This window comes from Rhyacophila brunnea, unplaced genomic scaffold, assembly GCF_057557595.1.
Source record: "Rhyacophila brunnea isolate RB1 unplaced genomic scaffold, BYU_Rbru_1.0 scaffold_21, whole genome shotgun sequence".
Classification (NCBI taxonomy): domain Eukaryota; kingdom Metazoa; phylum Arthropoda; class Insecta; order Trichoptera; family Rhyacophilidae; genus Rhyacophila; species Rhyacophila brunnea.
Genome location: NW_028232871.1, coordinates 31,880,989 through 31,894,189, shown reverse-complemented (window position 1 = coordinate 31,894,189; position 13,201 = coordinate 31,880,989). Strand labels below are relative to the sequence as shown.

Below are 13,201 nucleotides of genomic sequence, written 5' to 3'. Positions count from 1 at the left end.
TTAATGTTGTAGGTATTGATAAATAGTTTTCTGAATCATAGTGAAATACTATGTAGGTATTGAATGCCTATGTTGACTCTACAGCCTATTCAGGTGAATGATACATTGGTACCTGAATAGGCTACTAAAACCTACTTTACTAGAAAAATTAGTGTGGAAGGAGATTGAACGGTTCCAATTAATTTGTTTGGCAAAATAAATATTAGCCATTTTGCATCCTCTTGATGTTCGCTTATCTTCTCCGGGTATTGAATACTGGGTACCGGTAGATATTGAATAATAATGTAAACAGTATTCTCATCATAATCACTTGCAAGAATATTTAGAAAATATTTTTTAATCTTTAATTTTTTTTGTTTGAATATTTTAAAAGGATTTTTTTTAAATAGTACGTAGTACTAGGCACCGTGCAATATCTTTGCGTAGTACGCACAAATTATTATTTTTTTTGGGTAATAAATTTAGTGGAAACATTATTTACGGGAAGACTCATTTTTAACATATGGCAATTTTAATCTTGACATGTGCAAAATCAAAAAGTTACGACTTACAAATTGGTTGACATTTACTTAACCACGTGCGATAATAGTTATTTAATCAATTTTGAGAGTACACTTTCTAATAAATTATTAAATTGTCAACAAAATGGAAGAATTAGTCCCTCTTGAAAAAGAGTCCAAGAAGAAATTCGAAAAACATGTAAAGGGCATAAATAAACTGCTGAAGGTATGGAATCCTGCCGCATGAGTTTCGGCAGATATATAACTTTACATTGTTAATAACTCTATTTTGTTGTGTATAATGTGTAATTAGCTTCGATATAACAAAGTTGCGATTTATCAATGTACCACAATTTAAAATACTCATCGATTAATATTTGATTTGTAGAGTGGAAAACTCAAGCCAGCAGAGGACAAGATAAAAGAAAAAGAATCGATTGAGAACAAGGCTGTCGCAAATGACAGGGGAGTCGTATACGTTGGACACATTCCACACGGATTTTTTGAGGTATTTACTCATTATATTTTTCTTCTTATAACCATTTGTTTACATTTTGTGTACTTAGTGAAACCTAACCTCAAATTATTCATGCTTGCACTCTTTCGTGTACCTACCTACTTTAACGGTAACGTTTAAAACGCCCACGGTGGCCGCGCGGCTTAAGCGTTGGATTATAACGCCGTGAGTCCCAGGTTCGAATCCTGGGTCTGGCAAGTACACATTGTTTTTCAATTTGTGTATGAGTCAGACTATGGACCTGATAGGTTGAGCAAGTGGCTGACAACCATTCCTCGTAAAAAACAAAATCTGTCAATACAAACCTCTACTCTGTGGAGGCCCATATGATCCTATTAGGATCGGACAGGATCGAAAGAAAGAAGAAGATGGTTATCCAAAGATAATGCATTCATTTGCTAGAGGAGTGTGTATTCTTTCTCTTCTTTTATTGGAGGTTCAAGACCATTGCCGGCATTTTCTCATTTAGTTTATTTTGGTTATTAGGAGCAAATGAAATCATACTTCAAACAGTTTGGGAAAGTAACAAATGTGAGAGTTGCCAGATCAAAGAAGAATGGTAGCTCGAAAGGATTTGGTTTCGTTGAATTTCAAGACAAGGAGGTCGCACAGATCGTTGCTGAAACCATGAACAACTATTTAATGGACAAGAGATTAATAAAAGGTATTATATTATAGAAGTATAGTATTTTATTTATATATTATGTTATTATGTCTTCAGTATTATAATAAGTATTATTATATTTATTCAAGCAAACGCAAAGATGCTTCTCACATATTGGTGATGTGTACTTAGTCAGACTAAGCCTCAATGATAATTTCCATTTGACACAGATAAATGAATAGCGACAAAGAGAAATTGCATTTTCCATAATGATTTTGATCCAATGCAATGTAGATATTAATAACTATAAGTTGAGTTAAAGCGATTTGGAGAACTAATACTTCCCAATAGACTGCCAATATCCATCGCGACAAAAGCATAGCTTCAGGTTATAGTTGTTGGTCTCTAGTAGGTTCTTCAAATCAAAAAAGACATCGACATTATAAAGTAATTCATTTGACAGTCGCGATTTGGGACTGGTTTACATGTAGCTGCCTTGCTCATATAACTAAAAAAAATGTTAATTTTACAAAAGAACCATTTAAAATATTCATATAGGTACATGACTAAGAACACCCACAATGGTCGAGCATGTAATTATTAATATTAGAAGTTCTTCATTGATAGCACTGTATGACTGTACATCACTGATCGCCAAACGGTAGCTTGTGGCGGCATTTTCGGTAGCTTGCGTAGGATATTTTATCATCATGGTCTCCAATTTTTTTTCACAAAGATAAACACATTTATTTGCAATGAATTATACATTGTTGGAAAGTGTCGACTTTCTACTATTTTTCTACATAATCCCCGTAGCGATCGATGCATTTTTGCATGAGGTGTAGCTTTTTTCGTGTACCCGTATCATAGAACTCTTCCGTCGCGGCGTGCAGGTAGCGTACAACCTCTTTCAACTCCTCGTCAGTCCTGAAATTTGTCCCACCCAGGTGTGACTTCAGTGTGACGCAGGAAAGAGATGATAATCACTTGGTGCTAGGTCCGGGCTGGGTGTGTGACGTTAGCCCATCCAAATTGGTTGATGAGGTCGGTTGTTGCACTTCAATTCGTTGCCGTTGGTGATCTTCGGTGAGCATTTTGGGGACCCACCTTGCACACACTTTGTGATAATGCAAATGTTCTGTCAAAATCTTGTCAATAGCAGTCTTACTGACATCAGGGATCAATTTGCACAGCTCCTGAATCATCATCCGTCGATCTTCAAGCATTACCCTCTCCACTTTTGCAATCGTTTCAACCAAAACCGATGGCCGTCTGGCACGCTGTGCATCATGGACGTCTGCATGTCCGTTTTTAAACTGTGCACCGTTTTTGCATGTTTTTGATATCCATACAATGTTGCCCATACACTTCACATAACTGTCAATAAATTTCTATAGTCGTAGTGTCCTTAGCACACAAAAAACGAACAACAGAACGTAACTCACACCTGGCGGTAACAGCGAGTGGAAGCTCCATCGCAAACGGCTACTAAACTAAGGCTAAGCGTCGTCGACAGCTCGGAGTGGTGGGGATTTGTAGGCGGGAAACCAAGCTACACGCCAGTGTTGCTGGATCTTGCACTAAAGCGTTCCTCGCGACTCCAGCGCCTTGGAGACCTTATTTTACGGACAACACTTGTATTTATAAATTTGCCTCTCAAATTTTATTATCGGACTTCGAAATGAAATATTTCTTGTGTGTAATTACTACCGATGGTGCTCGAGCTTTTTGTGGTGTCAACAATGGCTTCATTTCCTTATGCCAGAAAGATGAAATGTTTCCACCCTTTTTATCTTATCACTGCATTATTTACCAGTAGGCACTGTGTGCAAAATACCTAAAATTCAACGAGGTAATGAAACTTGTTGTTAAAATTATTAACCAGGTGAGGGCTCATGCTCTCCAAAGACACTTGTTCAAGGCTCACAGATGTACATCTTGATAATTGCATTCGGCTGGGAGTGACATGGTACCTTGAAAATTGAAAAAAATGTGGAGGAAAGTGAATGCCATTCTTTTCACTAATTATTTTTACTTTTAAATTTCAAGATATTTTTCAATTATTATTTTGTTTATAAATAAACAATTGAAGTACGCATTTTGTGTTTTATTGGAAGTCCGATGTCCTAATTTATTTTAAGTAATATAATAATATTATGTATGGTACAATAAACGATAATGATAAAAAAATTATAAAGAAGGAATATGTATAAGTAGCTCACCAGACAATTTCAATTTCTGAAAGTAGCTCACATCCTTATTGAGTTTGGAGACCACAGCTGTACATAATAAAATTTGTATGATTTCCCTTTTTAGCCGAATACATTCCCCCAGAGAAGCAAAGGTCAAATCTATTCAAGGGAAAGAATTGGATCGAGGGAAAATCATGTCCTGGAATAATCAGCAGAAAAAAAAATGTTTTTGTAAGTTTATTTTTATATTTTCCTTCGGCGGTGGTAGTCTTCAGCAGAAAATGAGCGTGTACACAATACATACACGTTGTACTTTATAGCGCCTGTACACGTGCATGGATTTACTGGCAGCAATAGTGCGTATTTTTTAAACTATTGTTACAATAACGGTTTACACATAAAAGTGCTGACTGTCTCTCCAATCTCATTCTTCAAGAGTGAGCGAGACGCAAAGTTGTCATTTTATGGTACTATTTAACAGGACGTAAACATCAGTTAACATCTAAATGAGTCTCTCCGTGGTGTAGTTCGTTTGTTTGCCAGCAGGTTTGCCATTATCATTCTACTGCACAGGTGCAGATCGAAAAAATCCCAACTTTCCCATGAAAATTCAGAGGCTTCTGAACTTTTTTGATTCATGCATGCAATCTTGCAACTGCAGGATAATACATGTTTACATGTACATTTTCTTGTTATGGCTGCGATAATACGGACTGTCAGCAGAAAATCCATGAGCGTGTAAATATGGTATTACACTCAGTTGATTGTTATAAATAATTTAATATGTTGTGCATACACTACCATCTGTTGGATTCACGGTGAAATACTTAACCAAATACAAATCTTTATGATAGGTATATGTACCTACTTTTAATATATTTCCAAGAGTATGTTTATAAAGTTTAATTTTTTCCGTGAACCGTCATGTTAATACCTCCCGGCATTAATGGGTTAAATACGAACAAACAAGACACGATACATACGTACATCAGTCTGTTTTGGCCAAACTATTTCACCTGATTGCACTGGGGAATGGGAAAAATCCACTCAAAAAATATACTTTTTTAATAATATGAATAAAAAAAACTTTAAAACTTAGCACTTAGCTTAGGTATCCAACAATAAAATAATATTGTTTTTACAACTTATATGTATACATAGCAGTGGCGAAGGGTGGAGGTAGGCTGTTAAGATCCGCCATAAATAGTGCACATTAAACTTTTTCAGACATACATATTTATTTTCATTGAAATAAGACTACAATTTACAGAAAATGTTGGTTAGTTTTTAAAATTCAATTAAACCCTGAGAAACCAAGCCATAATAGATAATAAGTCAAAAAATACATGTATATCTATAAAATATCTAAAATTATGCAGTTAAATCATACATAACTTTGAATATTTTATAGATAGAATAATATTTTTTATTTATTATAGTTTGGTTTGGGCAGGGCTTAATGAAATAAAAAAATGAGCCCATAATATGTGTAATATGTATTTTTAATCCAACGAAAACAAATAACTATGAATGGAAAAGTGTGCACAATTTTGTCGTATCGCCCAAATTAGACCAAAACTATTATGGTTTCGTTTAGGCAGGGTTTAATTCATTTAAAAAAAATAACTAACACGATCTGTAAATTGTAGTCTTAGTTCAATAAAAACAAATACATATGACTAACAAAGTTTAGTGTGCACTATTTACAGCGAATCTTAACAGCCTACCTCCACCCTTCGCCACTGATACATAGGTAGGTAATATTGATATAATTTATTATTAGTGAGAATGTAAGAGTAAATATTAAAAAATAATGTGAAAACATGACTCTAAATTAGATAAACACACACAACTCCTTATCTGTAATTATTCCCGTTTTTTTTTATATGAGCGCTGGTAAACCTAATTCGCAAAGATATGACAATTCAACCGGCAACAAAGTTTTAATGGCTGTAGTAGATATTCGAGGATAATGAAACTAAGCCGAAATCCAAAATATTGATACCTAACTCTTAACAAAAATGTCACTTCCAGCTACCAATCATTGTCCTCATGAAGAGATTCAAATCTGGAATTTTCAGCTTCTTTTAAGAGTCATCGGACTTCAAGTACGAAACGGTAAACACTTAAAATAAGAATACAAAGTTTTACATATAATAATGATGCAAAAAGTGTACAATGGAGGAAATTTGATTTTATATAATTCACCATTTTAATAATGTATCACAGTGGAATACACAATACAGACTGATTTACATACTTCTTCTTTTGTGGCACACAGTTTGGCAGACTCTGGTTACAAAAAAAATGATTTTATAAATGTCTCGAAATTGTTTAACACCCAGGGTTTACACAAACCTCAAATCGCCACTGCTCTCTTGTGAGTGTATCCAAAAGTAATAAACAAAAAAGCTTTGTGATTTCAATATTATATTCAGGGAACTCAGAAATAATGGGAACTGAAATACCTAACGGGTAAGGAGTAGCATGTAACCGGTCTCGAGTAAGGAAGAATCTGGGATAAACTTAAACACGTGTCAAGAATACGTCATACGTCGAATACTGACAACTGCTCTCGGTTTATGCATTGACGCTCATTTAATATTGGTGTATTACACACACTATTGCACATGCATAATGCGTGTTTCATTTTCGTTGGACACTCACACATTCAAAACCCTGCATCAGAATGAAGTGTATTCAATATAGCCTATCAGAATTCTATTTATTATCTGTTCTGTGATTGTATTACATAGATTTGTGAGCATTCTTTCCATGTACAGACCTACATGTAAATGGTTTATGACAAAAATTTATTACATTTTTTACAGAATCACAATAAACCTGTAACAAAGCCAGAATGGATTCTGGAAGCTAAACGACAACTGAAAAAGTAAGTGGGGTAGCTAATCCTCGACCATATATTATTTGTTTCTGCCTCCCTTTTCTTAACCTAATCCCAAGGAATAGACCTCTAGAACGTGTTTCCGCTTGTCTTGCTGCCACTTACCGCATATTAAAAGTAAAAACTGGTCATATTCATATACCTATGCTTTCTCGTACACACAAACATAAGGCAACTGCAATTCGCCAACTATATCTACATAAATATTCAATTTAGTTGACATTCCTAATATCCTATTGTATGTGGCCGGAATTCACCTTTCCCGCTATTTACAAGTTGTTTCTGCCTACCCTTCAGTACATTTAAGCTATTGCAGACAATCGGTGCAAATTTGGCTCAGCTGTTACAGGATGCAGGACTTGGTGAAAATCAAACATTTTTAATCATATTTTGATATTTTTTAAAGTTGAAATTACTTAATAATAGATGTAGCTATCATTTTATGATGTTAGTTTGTATACAGTCTGATATATTTTTTAAGAATTATATGATTTATAAGATTTTAATTTGTCAAATCATTTCGGTAGTTATGGGGTATTTGAGAGAGTAAAAAACATATAATGGCCCTCCATCTTCTAAATATCTTGAAGAGTATTATATTTACCTCCAGTTTTAGAATATCTTTCTTTTATCAATTACTTCAATTATCGATTTATTACCTTTGACAATTTGTGTAAAAAAAAGGCTAAAAAACTATATTCGATAAGTTTTCTTGATTCCACTGATACACAAATTTAACTTAAAATATAAATAAATAATAGAAGAATTCAATATCTATAAATATTATAAATATATACCTAGTCTCCAATGGATTATTTCTCAGTTTTACATTTTTGTTTCCCGAAATTTACATCTGAAATATTCAAAATTGAATTAAAAAAAAATTCGATTTATCTGAATATATTCATTTCAATGCATGGCGAATAAGTGGCGAAGGGTGGAGGTTGCCGGTTTGACGGTTTTGATTCTATCGAATAAATTATTTATGTGTACCCAATCGGGAAAGCGATTTAATTGGCTTTCCTTAGTTCAAAATATGATGTTGCATTAGCCTCGATAATTTATTTTGTTTTTTTTTTAGGCTCAATAAAACCAAATCTAAGCTGAGATCACTTGGAATCGATTATGACTTCTTTACTCCGATTGACATTCCTGAAGAGTTAAAAGCTGAGAATGCAGCCTTAGTAGCGAGGACAACAAAGAAGAAGTAAGGATGTTAAATAATTTTTATATTTAATTTATTAATATTTTTGATTTTAACAGATTTTTGTTATATATATATTAATTGTTATATTTTTAATAGTATTTTTCTTACAGAAATATTAAATATGAATATCGGTCACAGGAATTTATTCTTTTTTTTCTTTCGACCATATCCGATCCTAATAGGATCATACGAGAAATGGATGTCAGCCACTTGCTCAACCTATTAGGTCCATACTCTGACTCATACACAAATTGAAAAACAATATGTGTACTTGCCAGACCCAGGATTCGAACCTGGGACCCACGACGCTATAGGCCGACGCTTAAGCCACCAGGTCACTGTTGGTGTTCGAATTTATTAGTTCAGAGTAAATCAAGATATTATACGTTTGAATCCAAACATAGATTGTGATGTCGATGCGTACCCGCTTCAGAGTAACGAGACACAAACACTTGTAGCTGAGCGTAACCACCAGTGGCAGCAACAGATTCCATAATATACATGTTTAGCCTAAGTATTTGCTATTCTGCGACATCACGATCAAACACCTCGCAGTGGTCGGTGGATAAGTGTGCGTTCGGTGGTTAGTGTCTGGGTCCAACAGCCGCTGAAGCGAGTTGCACTTTTGACGCAACAAAGCTGTCTGGTCAACATCTCTTATAAACAGTATGTTGTTGGCGATTGTCTAGCACTTGGCTTAAAAAACTACACACATTTGTGATTAATAATTCAAAAAATTCAATTTTCTTTCAATTTGTAAAGTTGTCAACTTCAAAATAAATGAACTTGTGCATAATATTTTGTGACAACATGAACAGGCAGCAATATGTATATATTCCGCAAATGCATATAATATACAATATATTTATTATTGTGGAATAAATATCTTAATTGAATTACATATTATTTTTAGGAAATCTCCAAAGTCTAAGAAAGGTGATGATTCATCAGATAAAGGAAAAGAGATACCTTTGGTGAGTCCCGGAAAGATAAAGAAGAAGAAGGCCAGTAAAGAAAAGAGTATGGATATACCAATGTCCGTTGTGGGGAAACCACCAAAAACTAAGAAAGCCGAAAAGAAAAATGTAAGAATAAAATTATCAATTAACCATGTTAAAAGAAAAATAACATAGTGTAAGTATGGTGTCTTTGTAATACAACGAAATGAATATTGTTGAGCATGCTGTTGCAATTGTGCCAAGCTGATCCAAACTTCCTGGTTAGGATTGAGGCTTCTCCCATATCTCCCTGTTTCTTAGCAATGTAGCTGTGGTTTTTTTTGTGGATATTTATTTCATTCACACAAATGTATGAATGAGATAATATTATATTTTTTTAAAATTTGGATTCATTTTTAGTACTTTAAATAAATTTAGTATAATAAAAAAAACCTTATAGTGTCACCCGATGAATACAATAATTTACTGCCGCTGAATAATTAGTTTTATTCAGTTTAAACAGTGATTATTTGTTTACGAAGGGTGCTAATTTGAGGCCAAGTCCTCGACATGCATTCTCTTTATCATGATGATCCATCCTTGTCTCTCCCGAAAGCCTTTGTGTTTTCAATGTCGAAGTCAGACTAGCTTTCTTTTTCCTTCATTCAGATGTAATTCTTACCGCAGTCAATAATTATATATCTGACAGCAAGTGTAATTTTATTGGAAAATATTTCGTAAACTGTTTAGCTTGATGCTGTTTTGATTTTACAATAATCCACATCCTCCATGTCTCTCAACATGTGTATACCTTTCTTGGCAAAGAGGTACCGTCAGTCAGTCCACTCCCGCCCTCTTCAAGGAGTGCCTGGGAGGAGAGGTATCAATAGTTACTCGTAAGCATTGGTTTGAAGTACAGTAGAACCTCGATATAACGGATTAATGCGGGTGAGGGAGTGTCCGTTGAAGCTGAAAGTCCGTTAAAAACAAACAAAATCCTGTTTATTCGTCTTCAGATGATATATCCAGACACACCCGTTGTGGAGACGTTAATGTTCAATGTCGACGCGCTTGCTTTTGGTAATCCTGCTTTGAAAAAAGAAGCAAGTTTTGTTTGCACTTTCGAAATCTGCTGTTTTTTTATAATCAATTCTCTAAAATTACGAAAGTCAGTCATGATGTGATACCCAGGGTCACCTTCATCTACTTCTAACCATTGTAAACTTATTGAATGCAGTAATAAATGCATCCATGTAAATCCAGTAAATAAATGAACTGCCATGCAGCTGTGTGAATTAGCGGCCGGTGTTTGCGAATGTCAGTGCTACGTTCAGTCTACAAGAAGGACAGCATTATGACTCGAATTCGAGTGCGAGAGAGAGGTATGACGTGATTGTCTTGCGCAGAACATTGTTTACAAGCGGCACTTGGAATTAAACATAACATTAACAGGAAGTTTTTAACAATTTTCACATTTGACCGTATATTTTGTCCATTAGGTTTATCTGAAGTCTGTTATATCGAGGTTCTACTGTAATATGAAAAAATGAGTCATACAATGTAAAATTGTGTAAACTGGTGTAATTGTGCTGGTTGTATCTGTAACAGTGGCGGCCGGTGATATTTTGGATTTTAATTTTTGAGGGTGCGCTGGAAACTTAGCTTATTGAAAAATGAAATCAATTCTGCGTTGTTTTTGATTTGACAAAACTTTATTTATAACTTTTTTAAACAGTCTTATTGACATTTGGGAAATTATCTGTATATTTTACATTTAATAAAACATGTCGCGAGTTGATTTAGTTTTTTTTCTCTTATAGTAGAAAAAAACCTCCCACTTTTAACGGAAACCATCTTAATCATATATACATTAGCTTTAGCAATTTGGTACACTGAATGAATAGTGATCACTATTATTATAAAACTGCATTTTGTGAACTAGCACTAACATTATTAGCTTATCACTAGAATTCATGAATTAATAATTTTCTATATTATAAATAAACAACATCATTTTGCGTTTAGTCAACAACACACAGGTGATTAAATATTAATTTTCCAGAAATGCTGTAGGTAGAAAAATTATTTTTACTGCCATTCTATCTTCCCTCTGAGTATACTGATTTAAATTGGATTACACATAAGTCAAAATATCTTACCATACCTACATCCTGACATTTTATTATATTTCTTACCCATTTTAAAATTAGAAAATAATCAATTATTGTATTCTTTTTAGTTTTACAAGCATTTTACATACGAGATTGCTAAATCTGATACTAAACATAATGTGAAGCGTGAAGAGTAAACTATTTACAAAACAATAATTCAAATCTGTAATTGCTCTGCTCAGACCAATATGATGTCATTTTCTCTGATTGGTGCATGATATTCAGCAACTTATGCATGGTGAAAACGATTAGCACGGTTTAAGTTGTTTTATAATGGTTTTAGTCCATACTGGGTTTGGATTCATTTTAAGTAAACTAAATATATTGCCGGGGTGCACACGGTGAAAACGATTAGCACGGCTTAAGTTGTTTACCCATACTGGGTTTGGGTTCATTTTAAGTAATAAATAATTCTAGTGAAGATGACATATACGGTGCATATTGTCTTTATAATTACCTCTTGGCAATATGGGCACATCAGTTTATGGTTTGCATTACACTGCCCTTCCAAGGAAGAAGGCAGTAGTAACTCACAAAATTTGTGAAATTGAGTTATGAATGCCATCTGTTGGGTAATTTTGAAAGCTATATATTCTGTTCACTTTAAAATCAGTATTATCACTAAAATACCGTTTAAATCCTTAGTGAAAAAATAGACATCTTCTAAAATAATACATTTTTTTGGCAAAAAGGCAGTAATTGCACCTATTCATTGCAGTTACTGCTTGTTTATTATTACTTTGTTTGTATTTTAACATCCTACTAATGAAAATTATCACCGTTTTTTATTCATTCATAGTACTAAAGTTTGAAAAAAAACACATGTCATTTATTTCGAAAGTGTCTGAGAGTCAGTTACTGCCTTCTTCCTTAGGAAGGGCAGTACAATAAGTCAGTGATAATATTAAAAACCTATGAAGAAAATATATGATTTACGATGTTTCATAACAATGCGATCAGTGCAGTGCACTTGTATGATGTTATACCAACCGCCACTGATTTGTAATATATGTTGTTATTTTTTCAGGCCGGTGCATTTGTTCGTCCCTTGTTATCTAAAAATATTGATGACATTGATGACATTGACGAAATTTCTCCAAAGAAAGAAAAAAAAGATAAGAAGATGAAGAAAATCAAAGATCTACCAATAACTAAAGCAATAGACGTACAAGAAGATCATAAGCCAGTCAAAAAGAACAAGACAGACAGGCTTCTGCAGAGAAAAGAAACCGGAGGGATTCAGAAGAAATCAGGGAAAAACAAATCGAAGAATATTAAAATGGAAATCAAAATGTCCGCTAAGGATTTGATGAATTCAGATATGGTTAAGATAATTAATACAAAAAAAATCACTGACTTCAAAAAAGGTAAAAATAATAAGAAAGGAAAATTTAATAAATGAGAATAAAAGAAATTAACATTTTAAATTATATAATTTACTGTGTTTATCATTAAGTGGTTGGAGTATTATATTAATTTGACTTTTACAATTATTTCATTCATATCTGTGTTTTAATACTTATTTGTTTATTTTTATTACTGTTTATATTTTAAGTTTATATTAAAAATGAATAAAACACATTACGGATGGATCGGTCTTTTTTTAAATTATCATTTTTATGGAATGACAACAATTAATTTGATGTAACTTACATAATATGTATTACAGAAAACAAAATTTAATCCGTTATACCAAAATTACATAGCAAACCATACTAGATATTAGATAAAAAATATTTTTCTAAGTATAAAATATCTAAAAGTATGCCATTAAATCATACATAATTTTAGATATTTTATCGATAGGAAAATAATTTGAATCAATTATGATTTGGTTGGTTTAACCAGGGTTTAATTGAATTTTAAAAACCTGCAATTTTGTATTCCCAGTTCAATGACAACAAATAAGTATAACTGACAAAGTTTAGTGTGCACTATTTATGTCGGACCCTCACAGCCTATCTCCATCCTTTGCAACTGATAATTTTTAAAAATAAGTCTAGATTTTTTGAGTGGGCTATGAAATAATCACTATGCTGTGTGCAGAGATGAAATGATTCGCTATGAAAGGTCACATAGTATTAGGTACTGGTTGCAGCTAGCGTCTATAGGTAAATATTAAAAGATATTTTGATCCTGCATTAGTTAAATTTAATATTTTGAAATA

The 13,201-nt window shown here is 33.2% G+C and overlaps 1 protein-coding gene across 1 annotated transcript; it reads left to right on the top strand.

Annotated features, from left to right (window-relative positions):
- The first annotated feature begins 513 nt into the window (after positions 1-513).
- On the top strand, positions 514-12,626 carry LOC147070955 (uncharacterized). The gene is made up of 8 exons (XM_085949094.1): positions 514-726; positions 889-1,008; positions 1,504-1,681; positions 3,938-4,044; positions 6,645-6,706; positions 7,800-7,925; positions 8,839-9,010; positions 12,062-12,626. The coding sequence occupies exons 1-8, from the start codon at positions 646-648 to the stop codon at positions 12,434-12,436; spliced, it is 1,221 nt and encodes a 406-aa protein (XP_085805220.1). The 5' UTR covers positions 514-645; the 3' UTR covers positions 12,437-12,626.
- The last annotated feature ends 575 nt before the right edge of the window (positions 12,627-13,201 follow it).